Source organism: Typopeltis vanoorti, chromosome 10 (assembly GCF_054136105.1).
Source record: "Typopeltis vanoorti isolate ZY-2024b chromosome 10, IOZ_Tvanoo_1.0, whole genome shotgun sequence".
NCBI lineage: Eukaryota > Metazoa > Arthropoda > Arachnida > Uropygi > Thelyphonidae > Typopeltis > Typopeltis vanoorti.
This window is the reverse complement of record NC_143558.1, coordinates 55478096-55504840: the sequence shown is the minus strand read 5'-3', so window position 1 is coordinate 55504840 and position 26745 is coordinate 55478096. Positions and strand designations below refer to the sequence as shown.

At 33.7% G+C, this 26745-nt stretch overlaps 1 protein-coding gene across 1 annotated transcript in view; it reads right to left on the bottom strand.

Moving 5' to 3' along the window:
- The window catches only part of LOC150102426 (inactive tyrosine-protein kinase 7-like), a 188232-nt gene that overhangs the window by 34285 nt on the left and 127202 nt on the right, over positions 1-26745 (bottom strand). Inside the window, exons 3-7 of the mRNA XM_090398809.1 lie at positions 26333-26620; positions 22225-22372; positions 16044-16183; positions 14877-15173; positions 2486-2773 (exon numbers count right to left, since the gene is read on the bottom strand). Of these exons, the coding sequence (XP_090254935.1) occupies positions 2486-2773; positions 14877-15173; positions 16044-16183; positions 22225-22372; positions 26333-26620 (1161 nt within the window). The remainder of the gene's footprint in view (positions 1-2485; positions 2774-14876; positions 15174-16043; positions 16184-22224; positions 22373-26332; positions 26621-26745) is intronic.

Genomic DNA, 26745 nt, shown 5'->3' with positions numbered 1-26745 from the left:
AGACCCTTGGAGTACACCTAGTAACTTTCTTCTTTTGGGATATTGCTCTACATGCATAACTCACTGATACCTATTAGACAGCCAGTCTCCAATCCAGCACACTAATCGACTACAGTCTGTTAAACAGCATTTGAATAAAATAGTTTCCTCCATATGGACATATAAAAGCTGTAAATGCTTAAAGAAATCAGTTGATAAAATAATTCAAAAACAAACAAAAAAATATATGAAGACATTGGCACAAGAAAATTTATAATAAAGTGTATAACTTTATTATATACTTTATTATAATTTTTTTATAATAAACTTTAATAAACTAATAAAAAATTTTTTATAATAAACTTTATTTATTATGCTTAAAGAAATCAGTTGACAAAATAATTCGAAAACAAACAAACAAACAAAAAATATATGAAGACATTGGCACAAGAAAATTTATAATAAAGTGTATAACCAATTTCAATCTGAATCTTATAGATCTTCCCCAGTGAACTGACAATTCAAAAAAGACAAAATAACAACAATGGATTCAAAAGAGATATGAGCCATGTGCTAGAGTGGTATAGTTTAATAAATAAGGTGGATACTTATATATGACAAAAATACTGAACCCAGAGCCAATGCTTCCTTAACCAAAAATGTGAGAAAGTCTGATCCTTAAACATATATATATATATAAACTATACCACTCTAGCATGTTGCACTTTTGAAAGCCATTGTTGTTGTTCTACCTTTTTTGAACTATCAATTTCTTTTTTTTTCTTCACATTTGACGTCCGTAGACACTGTACGGTCACTGCCGTACCTCACATGGTTTTGGCAATGATGTCTTTTGCTAGAATAAGTGGTAGGGTTGCAGATTCCCTTTCCACACAAAGTTTGTAGGACAATCACAAACATCCATGCCCATGGCCGGATTCGAACCCGCAGCCTCATAAAAATAATCATAATTTAAAATTCGAAATATTTTTGCGTATTGTTTATGTTGGTATGTTTATTAGTTTAGTTTCATAACACGCATTGTCGGCACTTGCGATGTGCCCGTTATTGAAATTATTTTGTCAAAGTGATATGTAAAGGATTTAAAAATTTTATGTACTTACCGGATTTGAATAGTTGTGTTACTTTAAACAAATTTATTGTAATTTAAAATATTAAGTTTTGTGTTTTATGAAGACATTCTCTTGTCGCTAACGGAGACACCGTGTCAGCCATTATATTTAGTTTCTTGCTTGCCACTTTCATGGAGTGCGTATGCTCGCCGAGAAGTTTGATGTGTGATTGACAGCTGACAGAAAGCATTCGGTATCATAGTAATGAAGAGAAAAACAGAGCATTTGGAAAGAAATTAGAACACAGGCCAGCAGACATTTAGATTCAGAGGAAATTGAGTTTTATTTATGTGACGGTTGGAAGAAAATTAATAGTATATTCCGAAAAATGGAATCGTGGAACTATGAAGTTTTAATGTGGAATAAGTATTGATAAATAAAGGGGAATATTGCTATAGATCATTTTAAAAGGAATATTCAAGGAAACGCTAATTGGAAGATTTATAGTAGATTCCAAAAAGGGAATTGTAGAACTGTAAGTTTTTTTAAATGGAAGAGTTAACTCTGTCAATAAGCATTAGTGAATAAAAGAAGAAATTGCTATTTACGTTCTAAAGGAATGTTCGAGAAAACTCTGATTAGGAAGTTTCATCTGTATTCAGGACGCCGGATCTAACTATTATTTCTACCAAAAAGAGACAGAATTGAGTTAGGAAGAATTAATGTGTGCTACATAAGTGATGATAAAGGATCCTATGAAAATGAAGAATAAAGTCATATATCTTCGGAAAAGGGCCTTGGCAGAGAAAGAAACTAGCTATGAACATTTTGTCATTGCGAAACAAAGTGTTTAGTCTAGTCTTAAGTGTAAGTTTATTTTTAAAAGGCCTTGGATCCAATTAATTCTGTAGTTAGTTATAGTTATGTAAAATTTGTTTAAAGTGTATATATATTGTTTTTGTTTTATTAAATGTGTTTATTTTGTATTTGGGTCTTGAGTCAGTGATTATTTGGATTCTGAAAGAAAGAGTTAAGGTCATTGCACCAATTGGAGTGAACCCTTGTGCATATAATACTATATAGGTACACTTGGAAATAGTAAAAAAATAAGTGTTGAACAGAGATCATCTCTATAGGTAGGATTAATATTATGATAAAAATCTAAATATAAAAATCTCTAATTATTAACACATCTATGCTCATGGCCGGATTTGAACACGCAGCCTCTTGGCTGGAGAGCAGACACGCTAAACACTCGGCCAACAGGTCAGCCTATCAATTTACAGAGGATAATCTACAAATCTGAATTGATGAAATCAAAATATTTGGTTATAATACATTATTAATAAAACTTTCTTGTATCTATGCATTCATTCATTTTTTTTCTGTGTCACAAGTGTCTCTTAAAACTCATTTACTTAAAATTAACTTACCTTTAACAATCAAAGAAGCTCTTTCTGAACGCACAGAAGGAAATCCAGTAGTTGTGATTTCACACATATATTCTCCAGAATCAGAGAGCATTACATTCTTGACTATTAGTGTTCCATTGTGTTGATGAACAAGAAAATGTGCTCCTGTTTCTTTTACATATTTATCATTCTTCATCCATTTTACTGATGTTACAGGAAAGGGTGAGCCATTATAATCACATGTCAGACTTGCAATTTCACCCTCATCTACTAAGACACTCACTGGCTGGAGAGTTATGGCAGGAGGTGCTAGAATAATAAAATTATTCAACCTTTAAATTTATTTACAAATTAATCTTATACTTCTACATAATAAATAACATTACAGAAAGGTACATATGTAACTGTACTTTTGGAATTAATTAAACTTCTAATATTGCAACAATATCCATGCAAGTATTTTAAATGCAAAAACATTTTATGTGTATACTAATTTACCTTGCCACTTAGCAATCAATTCTTACTATACCAAATCTGTAACAATAAAAATAGTATGCTAAATTAAGAAGTAGTATTAGTGCTGTGAGATTTTGGCTGAGATTTTACAGCATACGGAATGTTCTGGAAGTCTTTTGGAAGAGATATGTCAGTGAAATAAAACACAAGAGGCAGTTTGAAGTCTCTAACTTGTTGGTGGTTTAAGAAACACTCAATAAATGGCATGAATGCAATTTCAGCATTTTTTTTTGTTCTGTTTTTTCCCCCCCTCCCTTTGGCAAAAGAGATGGAGAGCATAGATGATCTTGCAGTCACTGTTATCTGCAGATCTAATGAATGAACAATTGCATCCTGTTGGCAGGAGTAAATACACTAATGAACTGCACTGGAAGACCTGCATTTGCACCACAGAAACATCTTTCAAGCATGCTAGATCCATTCCAACAGCTAGCAGAGAGAGAGAGGGGGGGGGGGTTTGAGGAATTTGAAATTCTCAAACACTCAAGTAAGGAGAAGGAATCAGTAATGCTGTCTGCTGTCTCCCACATACAGAAGAACCACTATTGCTGAGCAGCTTCACAGCTTACTCAGGAGAGTCTGAGGCTCTCACAAAAACTGCATGCAGCATATGACTACAATATGGACATCAGTAGTCTGGTAACTCACTAGCACAGTTGAGAAATCTTCTGGCCAGAAAAATAGGTAGGAAAAATGTCAATTTCAGGAAAAAGGATTTACTACCTAATTGAAAGCCTTGAATCTCAGTGATAGCATAACTGCCCATAAGCCTCCACGACTCCCTCCAAATTACCCATAATAAGCCAGCAATACCATGAGAACTCCAACAAGCATTCTACCACTAAATGCCACAGGGTGTACTACACAACTGCAAAACAAACTAGTCTACAGCATATACTTGCCCATTGTCCAGAATTAGTTATGCTGTAAGAAACCAATGTTCATTCCATATAGAATCTTCCACTCAGCAGAAGTACTGGCCATATGACTTTCACCACTGTCCAACAATATATATGCATGGATCAAGAGTTACGGTTTGTATCCATGACAAAAGTTGATTGAATCTACAAATCCCTGTCGCCTTTATCCACCTAATGAGTGTGTGTATGTATGTGTGTGTGTGTGTGTGTGTGTGTGTGTGTGTGTGTGTGTGTGTATATATATATATATATACACACACAATAGTATTTCGCTAATCCAAACGAATAAAAACTGTGCTCATTTGGATTAGTGAATTTTCGCCCAAGAGACAACAATAACTAGCGTTTAAGACAAAAATAATCTGATTCTAATGGTACATCAATTTAATTCTGGAAATAAATGAAGTAACTCGTAGAAAAAAAAAAGCTACTGTACTGTAATGTAAAACATAAAAAGTAATATAAGTTTATTTTAGTAAAAAATTTAGTTTGTACATATCTTTATTGTTGAGTTTGATTTAATAAAATTGCATAGTTCAGTACATAACTAACTTAATTTGTGTAAAAAATATCACTTTCTTCTATACAACACACAAAACTTTCACAAAATATCACAAAGTTTCACAAAATAACGCAAAAAAGTTTTTTTTTTAATTTCTCTGTAAAAAAAGTCACCGATTTTCTTTCGCGTCTTGGAAGCTAAACTTTTTTTGAATGCTTCTTCTCAGAGCTGCATTAGCAATAAAACTTTGTGGAATGGTGTATCATTCTGATTAGCCCATTCTATACACACATTAAAACTGTAAATTGCCTCTTCATGTTTAACTTTTTTTTCTTTGAATTCTTTATCGTCATCATTGTCTGCTAATTCATTCTGTATATATATATATATATATATAGAGAGAGAGAGAGAGAGAGTTCTGGACTTCATCCAAAGTCAATTTGGAAATGCTAACAATGACCATATTGTACTTAAAGGTGATTTTAACTGCATTCAACACCCAACAGTGGACTGACATCAATGTTAAGAAGAACCATCAAATGTTAGTTTAATTCTTCTAAGAAATGATCAACAGCCATGAACTTGGTGATATATTCAAAAACCAAATCCTCACAAAAAAAAGGACTTCTGAAAAGCTAAGGGCAGCCCTACCCAAGCAACTATATCAAGCATGCCTTGACAGATATTACTGAGGTAAACAGAGTATACTGATAGAAACAGGAGTTGTGCTTCTTTCGTCACTTGCACCAGACTATGACTCTGTTCTCCTCAGCATCTCCATTCCCAGTATTCTAATCCAGTTGGAAAATGAATTGTGATGATGACCATATATGGTTGGTACTGTATACATAATGGACCAGACCCTTGTTCGAAACAATTAATAATGATCCTAAAATTGTTACTTTCTTCAATCTTTTTATTGATTTCAATGTTTTCTTCAATACAGTTGTTTATATGTGGACTCTGTGTGAATGCAGATAAATTAAATTAGAAATTAGAGAAATTTGTACATAAAAAACTGTTATTTTTAATTTAAAAATGTATGTATTTATTTATTTATATTTAATAAAGAATTTATATTATTTGAAAACCACTGCTGTAGCCATGAATTAAATGGAATAAATAAATATAAAATAGTTTTATAAATTACTCTAATTTAAATTGCAAAGATTATTGAACAAAATATGTGATTAGTGTACTATACACCAAGCGACCACATACATAAACAAAATAGGTGCAGGAGTTGTGGTTAAAGTATCGGAAATGTTGGTTAAAGGTAAACTCCAGCAGTGGGTGGATAGGAATGTGATACTCTATAGAAGCAGCATGGCTTTGTAAAAGATAGTCCCTTAGTACTTTCTTCACATTTCATAAATAAAGGAAATGGCTATACCATGATACTGCCTGCCTTTGCAAAGGAATTTGACAGAATATTGCATGAAAAACTATTACAAAAGTTGGAGCAAATGGGAATGAATATGATAGCTGGCTGTATGGATGGGGACAAATGGCAAAGAGTAGTATATGGTGGAGTGGAATCTGTGAGAATGAGTATGACTAGTGGAGTGCCTGAGGGTTTTGTACTAGGGCCACTATTTCTTGATCTGTATGTAAATAATAAAAACAAAGATTTTAAGGGAAGTGGGTATTTAGTTGTTTGCTGATGATGCAAAACTGTGGAAGGCACGGGGAAAATATAAAAAGGCCAGATCTCTGATTTTAAGGAAGATGGGCTAACAACTTTCCAATCAAATAATTTCAAAATTTATTTCCATGAAATAATTTTTGAAAGAAAAGTATTAAGCTCTGTAGCAAAGCCATTATTTTGCAAATGCATATATCTTAAGAATGTTTTGAGTATTTATTTCTGCAAAATTTTATAGAAAATGCTCAATCTGGCTAAAAGTCAGGCTTTTATTAGGTTGAAATCTATAGATTCCGTTTCCATTTTAAAAAATAAAAAAAAATGAAAAAAAAAAAACAAGCAAGCAATTGGCTAATCTAGTCACTGCCTTAAAAGGCTTCAACAATCAGAGGAAAGCAACACATAAAACTATACAGAATGCTTATCTAACACAACAAAATGAACATCACTATAGATTGCATTTAAAAGCAATAACAGAAATAAGCTCAGTGCAGTAGTGAGTTTAAATATGGGTAAAAATGCAAGAAATTAATGAGCAAAACTAAATAAATAAATATATATATATATATATATATATATAGATTGACAGTTTGGTTAACCAATCAATGGCACTATTCGCAGTAAATGTAAGTTCCTGGGGGCTCCAGGGAAGGAGTCTGTGCAGGGTGGTCATCAATGATAACATGCATAGTCTGCACAGTCACACATGCAAAAGGATGACTGTGAAATTCCCCACAGAGGCAGTAAGTGGGCACAGCACCCTGTCCAGTTCCAAATCTGTGGGAAATTTCATGGTGCTCTATGCTTCTTCACTTCTGAAGCATGGAGGAGTGATGAGCAAAAGAGCAGGCAACCATGGGAGAGGAGTAGATCATAAGCTACCAGAGATGGTTCTTATTATGTTGAGCTGTGTGTCTGCAATAGTCATGCGGTGATCTTGGCTCCAAACTGGCAAGCAATACTCTGCCAATGGGAAAACTAAAGGCAAGGCTGTTGTTCTAAAAGCTGAAGCATTACAATCTCAAGTTGTGCCTGTGAGCTTGTTAATGATGTATGCCTGGCTGCAATCAAGTGTGATGCCAAAGTACAAGGATTACTTTCATGGATTAGAGTCCTATTACAGAAGTTTATTTTCAATTTTCTGTGTGTATCATAGGTAATTAGGTGGAAAGCTGAAATAACAGTTTTGCTGGGATTAGGTGATAGTCTGCAACTTTCAAAGTAGTTTTGCAGTAAGTTCAAATCTTTCCTCAGTGTTTCCTCAAGGCCTTGGAAGGTATTGTCTTGAGGAGGGAAGAGAATTGCTATGTCATCAACATAAATACTTTCGACTGGCTGATGAAGGGATGTCACTTTTGTACAGATCGAAGAGAGCTGGAGCGAGGATTTTTATCCCTGTAGGATAAAAATCTGAAAAGATTATCCTCTCTAGGATTTCTACAAAAATAGAAACTATTGTACCCAATGGATAGGCTGCGTTTAAACCTGGCAGACGTTACCACAACCTGGTCCTTGTACTCTGGTTGGGTCCTTGACCCAGTTGTATAATTTGAGTCTTATCTAAGGAAAGATTCCACAGGAATAGTATTATAAGTCCTGTTGTACAAGGGTGGTGCATAAATTGATGCGTCTAACTGCCAGCCAATAAGTATCTCTGATGTTATAGTGAAGATTTTAAAGAAGTTAGTGAGAACTCACATATAGAAATGGATTGACAAACAAGCTATACCTTGCAAGGGATGGCATGGGTTTAGTAAATGGAGGTTATGTATGAGTAATCTGCCCTTATAATGATGTTATGGCTGAGTTATAACAGAAACCTATAAATTATTAGGAAATTTTTCATTATATGAAAGGTAGAGAGAGGGAGGATAAGGGGCATCCATGGAAGTTGAGTTTGTATGCAGTTAAGAAACATGGGAAGATAGAGTTTATCCTCATAGAGCAGTGAGTGAGTGAAAAAGCTTGCCTCTTGGTGAGTGCATGTAGTCAGAGCCGGCGCTAGGGTCTTTGCCACCCGCATGCAATGTCTATCTAAGCACCCCTGTAATGATCCAGGCGGGTGTGGTTCTTTTACGATAATAAAAACTTAAATTATTTGAAATTTCTTAAATAAATTTTGACAGAACAGCCACATGTTGGTTCGCTAAATGTAATGAACCGGGGGTGTTGACTAGGCAGGATAATCATTAAAAACCCTAATATTCAAAAAAAAATTCTCGAAAGTTATTCTCAAAAGTTAAAGCCACTTCACTTTAATCGTTGAATATAATGATACAGGGATTATAGCCTTCTCACTGACTCGAATCACTAACAAAATTAAAATGAATTTTAATTAAAGTCAAAATTTATTTGAACTAAAGTTTAAAAAATTCTTGCATTTTACTAAATTCTCAGTAAGTTGTAAAAATATTTTAATAATTTTTATAAGTGGAACTATCTTTTAGGAAAATAAAAGAAACTCAAGATAGATGAGAAAATAAGAAAAGAATTCAGAAATAATAATTAGAACATTTTATTAATATTAATATAAGTATTCAAAAAATAAAATCTTTAGAGAATAACAGAAAATAAATTAAATTACATAAATATACTTGAAATTTTTTTATTAAAATTGTAGGGTTCTTGATTTCATATTCACCAAATTAGAAATAATGGTCTTAATGTCTAATTCCGCACATACATCATTTTCAATAGCTATTAACACCAAACTAACAAGCCTTTTTTGTGACATACTTGTTTTAAAGTAGGTTTCAATCAATTTCAACTTGGAAAAGGAACGTTCACCACTCGCTACACTAACAGGTAAGGTTAATAGTATTCATAAAGCAATTGAAAAGTTAGGGAAAGATAAATTATTGGACACAATAAAATTAAGAATATCGAAAGGGTTTTGAATATTTTAATTATCCTTTCAAAAAATATCCCGGAAAGCACATAACTCGTCATATAGTTCTATTGCATTTACGTTTATTGTCGCCATCCATCAGGAGAATATCTAAATCGTCACAATTTTGGGGACGATTTATAGATTCCTAAATCTCTAATTTTTTCGTAAATCTTCGTTATCAATTTGTAGTAATCTATACAATAAATTGAAATTATCATAATATGTTTTTAGTTGTTCAAAACGTTCCATTAGCGAACACATTGCAATGTCTAGAAGTGTATAAAAAACATTTACTCTAAATTTATCTTCTGGAGATTGTGGCGTTTCATCATCATGCTCGTAGTCAAATTGTCGTGTCCTCTTTCGTCGAACTTCCGTATACCAGTTTTAAATTCTTGTTCTCCATCCACCTCTTCACTCAGTTCTTTTGCCGTTTTTAGAACTTCTTTAAAATTTGTATCTGATTGATACTCTTGTAAGAATATTTTTAAGTTTTCGATAGATTCTAAAGCAAGTGTAATGTTCATATTTTTGTATTGAAACATTTTACTCACAGGTTTTATTCTGTTAAGTAAAAATATGATTTTTCCATTTTTTCCCTTTCATATTTTCCCCATTGTCATACCCTTGACCTCGCATGTCTTCAATTGGAATATTCCATTTTTCCAGTTGTTACACTATTGTTGCACATAAACCACATCCTGTGGAATCTGATATATCTGCAAAACCTAAAACGTTTTCCCTGATCATGACAATTCCATTGTCACAAGAAACAAAGCGAATAATAATGGTCATTTGTTCTGTTTTACTTGCATCAGGTGTGCAGTCTAAAATTATGGAATAATATTTAGATTTTTGAATTTATAATAAAATTGTATCCTTGATTGCATTACTTAAAGTTTCCAATATTTCATTTTGACTCGTTACTCAAATAGTGTACTGTATTGTTTCCTTGTAGGGCCCTTTCAACATGATTTTCCATAATGGGATCAAACTTCGCAAACTGTTTGACTAATTTTAAAAAATTGCCGTTATTCCTTTCATATAATTTATCAGATGATCCGCGAAAAGCTAAATTTTGGCTACCAAGGAATTTTATAATTTCAATCAAGCATTCTAAAACACTCGTCCATTGTTTCTTTTCCATTTCATACATGCTTTGAGTCTGGCAATCAACAGTAGTTTTGTTTTTTAAATTTTTATCAAGTTCCTTCCATTTTAAGAAATTTTTCATCTGAGCTAAACTAGTGTCATGTCTATGCAAAGTTGTACTTACATTTCTCCAATCGTTATAACCTTCTACAAGACTACTTGATTCAGTAGGTGCGAAAAGTTTGCAACAAAAGCAAAAAACAGAATTTAAAGTTTTGGAATAAATGAGCCATGTTCTTGGCACAAGCTCCCCGTTTTCCATTTTTCTATTACAATACGTATCACCAAATTTACGACCATATGTATCTCTGGGATATATTATATTTTTCTTTTGAACAGGTGCCATTTCAATTAAAACAACTGGTAATTTTTCATTGATATTTCCCCATTCACCTGGATCTTCTAAATTTACAGAGACTAACAATGTGTTAGTTTCGTGGTCAACTACAACTAAATCTTCTCCCAAATCTTCTGTGTCTTGTTATCTTGTTCAACAGTTGTAATAGTACTTTCATTCAAACTGAATGATGTGCATGGTTCGTCAACTCTGATTTCTGATGTATCGAGTTGGTTACAATCTGCATCAGAATATTTTAATATTTTATCAAATTATTAAGAGCCCCAGTTTGTTTCTTAATATCCGCTTCTTTCACAGCATGACACTTACGATTATGTGCACTAGATAACTTTTTTTAATTTTTGATTCCATTTCTATTTTATACCCACAAGAAATTATTACACAACTTGAGACAGAGACAAAACAATAGTCCGCACTGCGCTGTCAGTAGCCTATTGAGATGCGTACTATTATAAATCTACTGCTGCTATCCTGTCATTAATGCGACCTTATAAAATTTTATTATTATTTTAACTTTGTATACTTGTAATTTCTATTAATTACTTGTGATGTCTTTTTTCTTTACTTTATACTTTATTCTCCGTTATTCTAATGTAGTTGTGCACGCTTTCTCTCTCTCAGAATCTCTCTTGTTTATATTATTACGTGCTATGTTTACAAGAAAGTTAAATAACATTTATTTACATTACTATGAAATGTACACAAATTTAAACATTAGGGAGATTGCTTTCTCTATCCTTCTATAAAAACTCTTTAGCAAAATTTAGAACCTTTTTTCTTCAACTTTAAAATATTTTCTTTAACACAAAACGTTATCTACTCTCAGTTTATAAATTTTACTTATTAACTCCAAGCTTACTTGCAAAGAGGTTACCTAAATCTCTCTGTTAAGTTATCTTTACAAATTTGATATCAACTTCTTAACATGCCAATTGATTCTCTTAAGGACACTTCTTAACCTTATTAAACATTAAACATATATCTTAAAATTCTTTCTAATACAACTATAACAGGAATTATATAAAAGTTTTGAACTTACAAAGGCTCTGTATCTTATCTCACAATTAGTCAAAAGTCTTTCACTAAAAGTTCTATGGCAATTCTTTCATCTCAGATCTTCATCTGGAATTTTGGCTTTGGCTATATCAATTGGGAATGTAGCGGGACTCGTACAGTTCCGGAAAAATGTCATTCTCCCACGGCAAAAAGAAAAACTTACGAGCAAAGGTACTTCGGGAAATTTGCCTCACCTATTTGGGCTCACTGAAAATGCCTGGACAACTGCCGTCTCAAGTAGCTTGAATTGCTGCCTCTAAGAAACTGAAAATGCCGCCTCCAAGAAAAATGAAACTGTTGTCAACTGTCAATCAGGATCCCTCTGGACTGGAAACTTTTCTCTTCTACGGCATTTGGGACTTCCTTTCGGCAATTTGAAAGCCCTGTCTGTGGCCTAGAGGTCGTTTCTCTAGTGACGTCTGGAACCAAGAAGCTCCTTTCTGGAAGCGGAAAACTCCTCTCTCAACTAACATCTGGATCTGGGATGCTCTCTGACGATGTCTGGAACCGAGCAGCTCTGTCTCTCTTCAGCAACGTCTGGGACTGGGCAGCTTTAGCAATGTCTGGAACCAAGCTGCCTCCTCTTTGACAGCATCTGGAACCGGGCAGCCTCTCCTGTCTCTCTGTGGACGTCTCTGGAACCGGTCCCCCTCTACTTCTGCAACAATCTCTGGATCCGTGCAGCCCTTCTGTTTGCTTCAGTCCCTTTTTATTATACCTCCTCTGAGACCTTGCATGAAGTTTGCCAACTCCCAAAGAATCAGTATGATTCTTTCATCTTAAGTTTCAAGTTTGGCACGCCTTTTGTTCTCCTCCGCTTTCTTTTAATTGTAAGTTGCCGGCAATCGGAAAGTTGTTTGAACCTTTCTGACTGACTTAGCAGATGTTTACACTTAGAACCTGCAAGCCTTTCTCATACAAACAAATTTTAATAACAAACTTTCTAATGCCACCATGTAGATCTATTACATGCAGCTTCGGCGATATAAACATTGCCTTTGTTTTTAACACTCTAACATATTCTTATTAAAGCAGTATATACAGTTAACTTCCAGAGTGTTATTTACAATAACATCTAAAACAAACTATACAGAGACAAACAAAGTTTATTTTTACAATATTCACAAGGGACTTAACCTAAGTAAACAATCGAATGTAATGTGCTTTGGAATATTTAAGCTACAATCGAGTTTTTACAGTACCATATGACTGGTTATATAGCAACAAACGTTTTGTACAAAAATTTGTTTCTGCGCATAAAAACCGTTCACCGTTTCACTTTAGATTCTGGAGGCAAGCATTTAGCCTGCTCTCGCTGCAAAATTGTAAACGGCCGGCAATATACAATTTTTTTAAAATTTTTATTCAGTGTATCCGGCCTTATTTATTTTAATATTGATCATTCTAAGAATTTTTTGTTTTTATGATAAAAATTTTGTTTCTTAAAAATGAACTTATGACCCGTGCCCCGGCACCCCCCTTTGTAGAGGCGCCCGCATGCACTGCGTGCCCGCTTCCGCCCGGCCCTGCATGTAGTGTAAATGAGTTGTTTAAGAGAAGTATGAACATCTGGTGTGGGTGATGTGTGGCCTCTCTTGATGAGTTCTTGACTGCCTGAAAGTGTCTGTTAATGATGCAGTCGACTCTCACTATATCAAACACCACTATAACAAACACACACTATAGCAAACTACCAAAAAAAAAGTCCCAACCAAAGCCCAACAGGAACTGTTTCTGTCACTACAAGCTTGCTAAAATGAGGGGCAATGGTAATAATAATAATAATATCTAAAACCTTTTTTGGGTAGTGTCTGCCTTATTAATGTAATACCAAAACATAAATATAACATAATTTTATAACTGCACAAGTTTTATACTAAAATAAGTATGTATATAAAAAAATGTTACTCTGCTGAGATAATATACCTTTACTTGGTCGTAAGAAATCTCCAGACTGAAAAACATATGAAATTAGAATACTGAGGGAAGGGGGAGACTGTTGATAAAGAACACAATTATTTTGGAAATTTATGTTCCACTTGGTTAGACTATAATAAATTTAGTTTAATCCTTAACCCAAGTGTAGGCAAACAAAGTTTGTGCCTGTAGTATCTTCAGGACTGAGGCAACTTGTATAAAATAATATGACCTCTCCATTGCCTTAGTATCAAAACTTCTGGGTCTGGCTCCCACTGACGAGACCTCAACAAAGGTCGAAATATTCAGTCTGGGTAATAGCCCTTCCCTTAATACATACCATTATACATACATGTCTGCAAGGAGATGTGCTTTACATTATGGGTGATACTGAGATAAGGAGTGATGAGACCTTGTCCACCTTTACTAAGAGTTGTCTCAGTCCTGAAGATACTTCAAGCACAAGCTTTGTTTGCCTACACTTGGATAAAGATTAAACTAAATTTATTAAAGACAATTATTTATTTTTTATTTTGGAGTACAAAACTCACATTCAAGTGATATGCTAGTAATATCACATCTATTTTGTTTCATATAGAGGTGATAATAATATCACATCTATTTTGTTTCATATAGATGTGATAATAATATCACATTGTTATGTGATATTATCATCACATCATATATGCCATCAAGAATAATAATATTCTTGATGGCATATTTTTTTTTAGCATTTCAACTAGAAATGTGGATTAGAAGTTTACAGAATCTTATAAATGTCAATATTTTTTTTGTGTGTGTGTGTGTGATATCCAGTATCTGTACATTGCATAAAAAATATAGTCAATATACTTTTTATAATCCATACAGGTTGAATTAAAGCTAATTCAAAATTAAAAATATCTGTAAAGAGTCCAATGATTTGGAAGGTTTTGTAGTATAGTATACATGTCATTTTCATACATCTAAAGTTTCTGTTTTTTTTTTTAATTTTATTATTTTGCTTTAGTCCAAAATGGGGGAAAAAATGAAATACAGAACTGTATTGGCTAACACAGAGGGCTTTAGTTGTCTCAGGTGATGAAAGACCACAAATGTGGGTAATGAAGAAGTGCATACTTAATTTATAATGACAATCTCATCCGTGAAAGATTATAATCTAACCCTTATCCACTAACATTAGCACCACATACAATTCACTCACTGAATACTAATACAACTAGCTCGTGGAACAGAATTTTGTAATCATACAATCAGATAGCTGATTAACAAATCAAATTTCCCAATGTGACTGAATAACTGAAAGATCATTTTATGTGTGTTTTTTTCACACTATAAGAAAAACAGTGTGCATGTATTATATACAAAATAATACAGAAATAATCCATAAACAAACGATTCCTTAGTAATTGCATCAATTAGGTACACATTAGTAATATCTGAATTAATTACTTACTTGATACATAAAGGTATACACTATTTCTCTCTTGTCCAGATAGATTTTCTGCTACACATGTATAATTTCCTGTGTCATCTTTTTTTACACCATCAATAATGAGTCTTGTGTCATCCACTCGGATATGACCGCTATCACTAATCACATGACCTGCTGGATCCTCCCACCATAATCGAGGGATGGGATGCCCTTCAGGTCTAACACAAGTTACTTCAAATGGACTATTTCGTGGTATCACCGTTAACTCATTAGGTACAAGAGGAGGCTCAAAGGAATCATCTTCAAATTCTTTTAAATCTACAAATCATTAAACAAGAAATTCAATTATATTACTAATAATACTGGCCATTTTTAATTAACATAGTATAAATTCTGAGTAACCAACAACTTAATCATATAAGCAAAAAATACAGCAAATTCAAATTTCTCCTGCTGGACAGTTTTGCAACACTAAAACAAATGAAATTGGTGACTAAAATTAAGTTTAAAGACAATAAGTACTAAAATAGATTACTGAATAATTTTATACAGTTTATATTAATTTTTTTAAAACATATGATTTCTAGAAAAAAATGCCAGACAGGTTAGCTTATACTGAATACTGTTTGGCAATAGAATAAATATAAATCAAGGAAGAATGTGATAGAGGTCACAGGGGAAACACCATGATCCCAATACTTTTGGGACCATGCGATTGGAACTTTAAAATACATGTTTTTAAAGTCTCAATTCTGTCTTTCAAAGTATTGTAAGTCTCCCTCACCAAAGTATTTTGTCCTAAGAAGTAATATAAAAAACAATTTAAAATAAAAATAAAAAAACAAACAAACTAGTGATTGAGTCTTAATTGTAATGGACTATCATAATAATCAATAGACTAAAGGTACAATCCAACAAAAGGTGAAGAGAATACGATATTTCTTTCTTGAAAATTGCTGCACTTTATATGAAGATAATATATGTGCCTTCAATTTCTTCAATATATTCCTTCTTAACCCTTGTATCAAACTTAAAAACTGACTTAGTTATTAGTCATAGCACAAAAACGTAAGCTTGACATGTGTGATTTGAACATGGGCTTTCAAAGAATGAAGAAATATTAATTTTTTGCAACTCTCACATGATGACATATTTAATTCTTAATTATTCTCAATTATGAATACTTACAAGCTAAACGAAGCCGGGCTACATAGATCTGTTGTGGTGCTTCTTTACTAAGGGCACTAATTCCAACACAACGATAAACACCTTCAGCCTCTTTATCTACATGTTTGACAATTAATGTTCCATTTGGAAAAACTTTAAACCTGAAATAAAAAATAAATATGAAAAAAAGGGCACAGTTTTGGGCTATAAATATGTAACTTAGCTATATTTCATATAGTTTAAAATATGGTCTAAGTTTCAATTTTAAAACAGGAGAGCAGGATAAAAGAATGTAAATATGTCCATACTAAATCAATATGAATCTTTGTAATCTAGAAGGAACCAAAGGATAATATCCTAGGTTTCTACTTTTGATTAATAATGCAGAAAGGTATGGAAAGAGAAAAACTGTCCCATCTGTATGAAACCAGTGCATCACAGAGATTAATTTCCTATACTGAAACCTACCTAGCAAATATTATTAGATGAAGATAATCAATGAATGGAAGCAGAAGCTAACTAGATTCATATTTTAAACTAACCTAAGCAGATTAGTTCATTGAATTCAATCATTTTATTTGAGATTTTAGTTTGTAAATATCATGCAGAACAAAACATAAAAGTTGGTATTAATTTGAGGAAAAATAAAATTAGTTCCGCTTTTCATGACTGACATAAAGAACTTATTTTTATTTTTTATTCAACAAGTGAAGCTCTTTTTTATTATAATGGTTGAAATAAGTAAACTGCTACCAATTCATTTATTCCTTCAAGTGAAATCTGAAACCTGTGTGATATATTGGAAATATGCACCTTCTTATACCAGGTGGTCATGCTGTTCATATGAAAGAATCACAAAATGATTCTTTCATATGAAAAGCAGAAGGTTGTAGAGGAGCAAAATGGGGATCCCTAATCATCTTGGTCTCCATGCCTCTGAAATCATTAAGTTCTCAAGTACTGTGTGCTGTTGTAGTGCACATAAAAATATCAATGATTTGGAATCCTTATTACAAAAAAAAAAAAAAAAAAAAGACTTAAAACCATAAGATCTAAAAGATTATATGGTTTGAAGGGAACACTTTATTTTCAATTTGCTCTTTTGTCTATCCTTCATATCAAATTAAGTTAAGTTTAACAAAAATATCTTTTTATCTCTCATAACAATGGAGATAATTTGAAAGATATACTCTCCTTTCAACTTCCTCTTAACGTGTTATTCAATGGCCTGTTACAACCAAGTAAATTGGCTTTATAGAAACCTCATTTATGCCTCTCTCTCCTCTCCTATGGATTGCTGCTTTGTTGTTGGAGAGGCTTGGATGTTTCTATGATTCAGAGTTATGCCACTGGGTGGTATTGTATCCTTATAGGGCTAACCATAGGAACAAGATCACGAAAATTCTATATTTCCATCCATCCATTCATCTTCAAGGCCCGCCTTTCCTAATTGGGTTGTGGGGGCAGCAGCTGCAAGAGGAACTTCCAATGGTCATGATCCTCCGCCACCAAGCTCAGGTGTTCTGATGGGACTCCCAGAATTGTCCATCCAAGGTTTTGGATATAATCTAACCAGCAGGTCCTTGGCCTCCCACCCTCTGGCTTGGCAAAGAGGGCCTGCTGGGAGGAGTCTCTCTTGTGGCATTCTGACAGGTGCCCATACCATCATAACTGTGATCTCTCAACACAGAGAAGCAGCAGTTGAGTATTGAGGATTTCCTCAAATTGCAGAGCTTCTGACTCTGTCGAGTCTTGTCAGCCCCGCAACCCCTCGAAGGAACCTCATTTCAGCCGCTTGGATTCGTGTCTGAATTCTTTCGGTCATTACCCAACTCTCATGACCATAAGTGAGGATGGGGGAGATAGACTGTATTGAAGACAGCCAGCTTTGCCATCTGGCTTAACTCACGCTTCAATACTACCAAACAGTCAAGCTCTCGCAATATTAGCCAGCCTGGCTAGCCGAGTGGTTAGCGTATCCGCTCTCCAGCCAAAAGGCTGTGGGTTCGAATCCCGCCATGGGTATGGATGTTTGTGAGTGTCTGTGGGAATACTAGTGGTGGTTGGTGGTAGATGGCGTTGGTGTAATTGTGGTCAGTTGGTGAATTGAATAGTGGAGACAGAGCTGTAGAGCAAGTGCCCTCCCTCGATGAGTCCTTGGACTCCCTGGAGGTGTCAAATAATAATAATATTGCCCTTGCTGAGCCAATTTGAGTATCTAGCTCTACGCCACTTTCCATAACTCGTGAATATAAAACCAAGGTATTTAAACTTCTCTACCTGCCTCAGTGGGACTCCACTCGGATGTAGAGTGCACTGGGATGGTTGTCTTGAGACTACAAATGTTTCTTAAATTAAGGGGATATTAAATCCCACATAGTTTTAAAACCGAATAAGAAACTCAAAGATTGGAATCAGAGAGTTTCTTGCCGAATATAGTAAACTATAAAGTATCGGCGACACTAGCGTTAGCCAATGCAAGTGATCCTAGTACGTAGTACAATACTGGGCAACTCGTTGCAAAGGTGGGAAAGTTCAGATCGCTATTCTTAGGTATTTTCCATAATGTAAAAACACATTTCCTAGGAAATGTATGCTGTTATTACATTATGGAGGGAGGTCACTACCCAGACCGGTTTCAGCCTTTTCTGAGGCTTCATCAGTGAGTAGCTAGACCTAATACCAAAGTGTATAGCGAAAAGAACTTATGTACTCTGCAACATTAAACATTACTTAAATTAAGGGGATTTAATATCCCCTTAATTTAAGTAATGTTTTCATTGCCGAAATGAAGCTTATTAGCTCTTTATACTTAAGTAACTTAATGGTTGCACCTGTTTGGAAAACTCGTTCGCAGAGTACATAAGTTCTTTTTGCTATACACTTTGGTATTAGGTCTAGCTACTCACTGATGAAGCTTCAAAAAAGGCTGAAACCGGTCTGGGTAGTGACCTCCCTCCATAATGTAATAACAGCATACATTTCCTAGGAAATGTGTTTTTACATTATGGAAAATACCTAAGAATAGCGATCTGAACTTCCCCACCTTTGCAACGAGTTGCCCGGTATTGTACTATGTACTAGAATCACTTGCATTGGCTAACGCTAGTGTCGCCGATACTTTATAGTTTACTATATTCGGCAAGAAACTCTCTGATTCCAATCTTTGAGTTTCTTATTCAGTTTTAAAACTATGTGGGATTTAATATCCCCTTAATTTAAGTAATGTTTTCATTGCCGAAATGAAGCTTATTAGCTCTTTATACTTAAGTAACAAATGTTTCTGTTTTGGCCACACTGATCTTTATCCTGGCATCTGCACAAACAGCTACAAACCTATCCAAGGTCTGCTGGAGGCCATCTGTGGAAGAGCTAAGCAGAACTAGGTCATCTGCAAAAAGCTACATTTTCCAATTCTGACACACTCACTGCCTCAGCTGTGCCTATCAATCCAGTTAATAAATATTATGAAAAGAAGGGGTAACAGAACACACCCTTGGCGGAGACCAACAGAGACTGTGAAAGGTTCAGACTTTGTGCTGTTTACTCTGACACAAAACTCCGAGCATTCATACAGGGACTTGATGGCGGCTAATATTTCTATATTTCAATAACAAAAATAACAGAAGGTTACAGAGAAGCAGAATGAGATCCCCAATCATCTTGGTCTCCATGCCTCTGAAATTTAGATCACTAAGTTCTCAAGTACTGTGTGTCTGTTGTAGTGCAGTAACATCCCACATTAAAAGTGATCATACACACACACAGCCATCTTTCAAATAGGGACTCCCATTGGAAACAGAAATGTTAATTAACCACATATCTTGTTAAGAGTTTAATAATTAAATTGCTTTTAATCAGTGTTGTGTGATATAATTTTCCCTTTCGTTCATTATGCACAAGATAACTGATAATTAATGTCTAAATTATACATGTGAATTTGTCTCTTCATAAATATTTACCAAACTCAGCAACCAAAAAATTCAATAGCTATAAGTGCTTCAAAAAAATGCCTTATCCACTTTAATTTAATACATGTACATTTCTTTTTTTATATCATAAACATTTATAATGAAAAAAATTTCTGCATTACTAATACTTAGAGAGAGAGAGAGATATATGCAGAAAGCTCTCAGATAACTCATGTCTTGCATAATACTGTTTTCACAATCAAAATACACCAAAAAAGTGATAAAATCTTCAGAGGATACTTTGGACTTTTGGATGTTGATCTGCAAACCAATAAGTTTAGCCTGTGCCTCTTGTAGACTGAGATGTTTTTGTGCATTTGTTGGTTCTGTATCAATAAGTACAACATCGTCAGCAAAGCTAAGATCGGTTGTTTGCAAAGTTAGCCGAGTGGTTATGCACTCTGCAACCATATGCCTGGGAAAGGAGTGTCCTGCATTCTATTCTCATTGCTGACGTGAGAAGCTTAAGGATCTTTCTCAGACATAGCCAAGTTAGCCGGTCTTGGGCTTGGACTACAGAGTTTTTCTCCCCAGTTTATCTGGGGTTTTTCCTCCTGCAAAACACGCAAACTGGTCTTAAGAACACAACGCTTCACAGACAATTACAAAATGGTTGAGTGTGGGGGTGACGACCCCACCTCGTAGTGAGTTATGAAACCCAAAAATGGGAAGCCAAGGCCCCACATGGGGCTGTAGTGCCGAAGAAGAAGAAGGGGTAGATGTTCTAATGTTAAAACCAAGATCTTCTGTGTCGATGGTCCAGAAGATGTAGTCCAAGCATACCAAGAACAAATAAGGTGCTAGTACATTGCCTTGCAGGACTCCTGTTGTCACTGGAAAGGATTCAGACGTTTCTGTATTAAAGATTACTGTAGCATTCTAGTCTTTATAAGGTGCCGAGATTGCTTGTATGATTTGTGAGGACAGACCATAGAAGCTGAGTATTTTAAACATTGCTTCTTTATTAATGGAGTCAAAGACTTTTTTGAAGTCTATAAAGGTTGAAATGAGTGGTAAGTTTTTATCACGTGAACCTTCTATGATTATTCTGATGCAATGTATCTGTTCTACTCTACATCGTTTTTTTAGAAATCCAGCTTGTTTTTTTCTTAAAAGTGGTGTTAAGTTTAGTTTCTATTCTATTGAGTATTAGCCTATTGTAGATTTTAACTGTGGTTGATAGAAAAGTAATACCTCTGTAGTTATCCATTCTATTGAGACTGCCCTTTTTGAGTATAGGGACAATAAGGCCTTGTTTCCATTGATTCATTATAGCAAGGAGATTGGAATACATGCTATATCCAGATTTTTGAAAGCTTCTGCTCTGATTCCGTCAATCCCTAGGGACTTTCCTGCTTTGGTTTGATCTACTGCTATTTTTAGTTCCTTTTCAGTGAAGTCTTCACAATTTATTGGCAGAGCGGTGGTTAGATGCAGGTCCGCAAACTGTCTTGAATGTTGGGGGTTATTAACATCCAGTAATTTTTGAAAGTAGTTTCTCCATTCTTTCATCAAGTTCAAATTTCCTGATAGCTGACTACCGTTTTTGTCATGTGTGACAATATTTCCACTTCTTTTTGTTTTGTGATGGTAGGTTTATCATTTGATTTTCTTTGTCTCTGATCATTAGTTCACTCATCTTGTTACTTAAAATGTCTAGTTTATCTTTATTTCATTCCTGTTTAAGCGGTAGCCAGTTTCCTTGCTTTATTTCTTTCATCTATATATTTTTCAGTTTCAGGAGTAATCCATTTTTCCAAGTCTTTTTTGTTGCTGTTTCCAAGGATTTTGTTGGATGTTATGTTAATTGCTTCAATGATGCCCTTATACTTTTCATTAACTGGATCTTTAAGAATGTTTTCCATATTGCCTTCTAATGTGCTGTGGAAGGATGCTGCAATTTGTGGGTTATTTAGTTTGCCCCCGTTGTATTGTTTCTTTGTAGGCCTGTTATTTTTAGAGGCTTTTAGTGAAAGTTTAATGTGGGCATCGATTATTCTGTGGTTCAGAGTTTAGTACAACAGTATTATATGCTTGACAGTTCTTGATGGATCTGGTCCACTTTCCATTGATTAGGATGTGATCAATTTGGGAATGAGAACCATTTGGATGTTCCCAGATCCATAGTCTTCCTTTTGTTGATAAAGTGTCAATAAAATGTCAATAAATATTTAAAAATTTAACATTCATTAATTTAGTCCTTAATTACAAACAGTATAATATATTATTACCTAGAAGTGTTAGTGAGAGGAACATCACTGGATTGAGTGTACCACTCAGTAATAGCTGCATTCTCATAAAGGCAGTTAAACGTGGAAGTGTCACCTTTACGCACAGTTGCATCATTAGGCAAGAGAATAATTTTGGCAGCTGTTTCACCTATGAGAAAATACATTAGCTAAGAGTGCTGTCTATAAGATAAAAATACAAATATTTGTACCTTATAAATGTAATAACAGATATTTAAGCAACAATAAAATAACAGATACCCAAAAGTATTACTCAAAATTAAATAATTTTGCAAATAGGATCAACTTCCAATCGTTGTAATGTAATATAAACTACTCATAATGTTTGGATTATATAGTGTAAAATATATGGATATAAAAATATAAATATCAACATGAATATTGATACAAAAATCTAAATATAAATGTTCACCAGTTATGTAGAAGTTACATGTAATATATGCATTGTATGCAAATAGAGCATGTAGGAAATAAATTACCTCCTGGTAGGGTTACTATTACACAAACCAGAGGGAACCCCCCCCCCCCCCACACACACACACACAGGGAAGAACTTCAAAGCAGAAAATATTGTTGTTTGCTAATTTTTTAACCAAAACCCTAATACTATTTTTGAATACTGGATGTAATTTTAAATAATGTTCAGATTTTTTCAATTATCATAAGAATTTTGCCTTTTAAGGGGATTTAATGCATGGCTTGAAAGAAAAACAAAGCAAGTAGAAAGATTATTATTTTAATTTAATTAAATAACAATTTCAGACAAATGGTTAAAGCCTATATAGTACTGGTACCATGAATGAGTTAAAAATTCGTTTGAATGCAGAAATTTATTCCCCAAACAGTAATCTTAAAATGATAATTTCATTTTAAGATTTTATGGTAGTTCATTATCTGCTACATTCAAGCTTCTCCCATATCACTCTCAAAAACAATGTTGTTTCACACTCTCATTATTTTTTAATTATCAAGCAAACATTTTTCCTTACAGTGTTTTCAGTTATAAGTCTTTATACATCATCAGAAATATTGTATCATCATCAAATGTGATATTTGCTACTCACAACATCACTTCTCTGCATTTTAGTATACTGCAATTTCCTGGCTTAGCTTTGTTGTAAATGTTTTTATGAAATGCTATTTATTATTCTCCATTTGATTAATTCAATAAGAATTAAGAAAATATAGAAAAAAAAGTCTGTTAGACTCAGTCTTGCCATGGCCAAGTTGTACTAACAACTGGAAGATCATCCTAAGTAAGTTATATTGCAGGACTGAACAGACAAGATGAGGAAGAAACATTTTAAGAAACAATGACCTTACAAAAGAGCTCTGAACAAGAACCGTGTTGCAATATTAGTAAATACCTTTTTTATACAGGAAGATGGTGGCAACTTTAAAACATGACTTTGAATACCAAAAACCAGTACTTAAAATTTTCAAACTATACTATTTTCTCAAAATACAAAATTAGGATTTAATTATTCATTCAAGGAAGTAGTACTGATGCAGAATACCTACCATTCCATAATGATTATCTTATTATCAGTAACAGTTGGATGTTTATCTGCAATTGAGTAAGACAAGGCTTTAGCTAATTACCTCAAAAGGACCATGTAATAGTTAACTGCACATATGCCAGTTTTGAGTCACACATTAGCACATTTTACTGCACATACTAGGTCTACGCACTTGTTTCCTATTTAACTTATAGTTAATCAAAATATATCATTATCAGCCAAAATATATCAACGAGCCTGGCTGGCCGAGTGGTTAGAGTATCCGCTCTCTAACCAAAAGACTGCGGGTTCGAATCCTGTTGTGGGCATGAATGTTTGTGTTTGTCTGTGGAAATACTGGTGTTTGGCGGTAGATGGCATTGGTGTAGTTGTGGTGAGTTGGTGGATTGAGTGGTTGAGACAGAGTTGTAGAGCAGGTGCCCTCCTCTGATGAGTCTTTGGACTCCCTGAAGGTGTCAAATAATAGCAATAATAATTACTTGTATGTTTATTAATGTATTTTCCATTTTATTGTTTAGCCTTTATATTAAATTAGAGCACTGATAACAAAATGTAGATCTATGCATATGATTTAAAAAAGTCTATGAAGAACATAATAATCACTCTAAAATAGACTGCACTCGCACACCAGTGACTTTCCTCTTTTGGGTAACTTCTTCCTTATACACAATTGCTACTACCCATCAGATAACCGATCTTTTTTCTCAACTCTATTTGTCCTAACTTAAATTTCAACTTGGCATGTGGAAACCTATCAAAGATCTTTACAAACTTTAGATAGACTACTGCACATGCCTTCCCTTCTTCAATACATTTGTCACTCTGTAAAACAACTAAATTACTAAAACACGACTTCCCCTTAACAAACCCATGCATATCCTCAGAGAGAATCCTGGAAATGAAATCAATAGCAGAATCATAATACAAATGAAACTATTAGAAAGATATCTGACATTATTAGCATTTAAGAATGTACAAGCAGAGCTAATCTACTTCTTAAATAGAATGGAAAAGGAAAGATCAGAAAAACAGGTTTTCGATGCATGAATGGCAGGAAAAAGATTCAGAAGATAAAAATTTTTTCACTTGGTTATACTATAAGTTCAAGATGCCAAGCAAGGCATATATATCCTTATAGACATGTAAAATGCTATGCATTATGGGTGGGGCCACTACCCAGACCAAGAATGAAACCAAGAATATACAAATATGTATTACATAATAAGTACATCTACACATACATATATGTAGAAATGCATGTTATTATACTTAAGTTTAAAAGAGAAAATCTATCTATGGAAAAAAAAATGCCTTTTAATAATTAATTTATAAATCAAATATATCATTCTTGACTTGTTCCCTATAGAGTATACTGGATACTATGAGAATCCAATGCAGTTAAGTTTGCATTATTACTAACTTCCATCAGCAACAGTACAATATATACTTCCTTTATATGTTTTCTAAACTGATTTTCATATAGCAGCTGAAATCACTTCAAAAATTCCCTCAACCTTATTAAATAACTAATTAGGCTTAAAATATAAACTCTAACGCATTCTTTAGAATTTATATTTCAAAATTAGCATAATACAAACAATGCTGGAAGGTATTTTTAACCATTAATTAGTAACTACTCTGTGAAGTAAGTGTGTGATTCTTATTTTTATCGTAGCTCCTTATTGCTAGCTTGTAAACTAAGTCCTCAGTACCTTCGAGCAATGTTAAGCCAATTTATTTCTGATCTCTTATGGCATCTCAAATATGGATTATATTAGTGTCAAGAATAAACAAAGTTTTTCTGTCATCTGATAGATGAGTGGTGTTTGTTTATGCAAATTTTCTGCTGTTTTTAAAAATTTATCCTCCCAAAGTAATAGCTACTGCTTTTAAGATTATGCTAAATAATTATAGGAAAAGCTAAGATTTACTTACATAAGAATTAAAAATATTGTTAGATACAAGAGCATAAGTCTTGAAAACAGAAATAAAAAAAACATTTTGGCTATTTTTTTGAAACCATAACCAAAAGTAGTGTATAGTCTATTATTCCATAATGCCTTATATAGTCAATATTTGTTTTTTAAATTCTGATGAACAGATATTTAGAAGAAAAAAAAAATCTGATTAGTACAGCCTCTACAACTCAGTAACAACGTCTTTGGTTAGAAAGACCTGACACTTAAATTTTGTCTCAGATGCCAAGAACTGTTAGGACTCTCCCCCCCACCACTACATCCACTTTCATGTAAAAGTGGCAGAGTTTTCCTCCTGAAACAAAATTATCTAGAAATACAAGCAATTTACAGACAATGCAGATAGGATTAACTGCTCTATCACAGTATAGAAGTTAAGTTATGAAGCCTTTTTTCAACTTATAAAGATAAGATGAGAAGTGTTATCACTATCTAGATCAAACATGAATAAATAATAAAATTAAATTAAATAAAAACTTAAAGATAAATAGTTTGTGAGACAACTAGTCTGCAGTAATTTTCAGAAACTGAGAAGTCCATAGTTAAGGGTTAAGCAAATTTTTAATAAAATCACATGTGAAAATTCTAACATACTTGGTAAAATAAGTGCGAAATTATCAGTACTGTCCACTGAACCAACTTCATTAATGGCCCGACAGGAATAGATTCCATTGTCCATGGCAGTTAAACTGGCAATATGAAGTTTCTTGTTACGGAATGATACCCGTTCATTTCGGAATAGCCGAATCCCATTGTGAAACCATTCAAATCTCACTTCAGGACTTCCTTCTACCTTACAGCGAAGGACTAGTTCATTTCCTGGTTTTAAATCTCGTTCACTTTCAGGACTTTGCAACTGTACTTTTGCACTATCACTAATCCCTGTAGAAAGAAAATAAAAAAATTCACATTATCAGATTCATTATTATTATTATTACTGACAAAAAAAGAAAAGGACTTAATGAATGGAAATAGAAAGTAATTATCATATACTGTACAACTTTAAG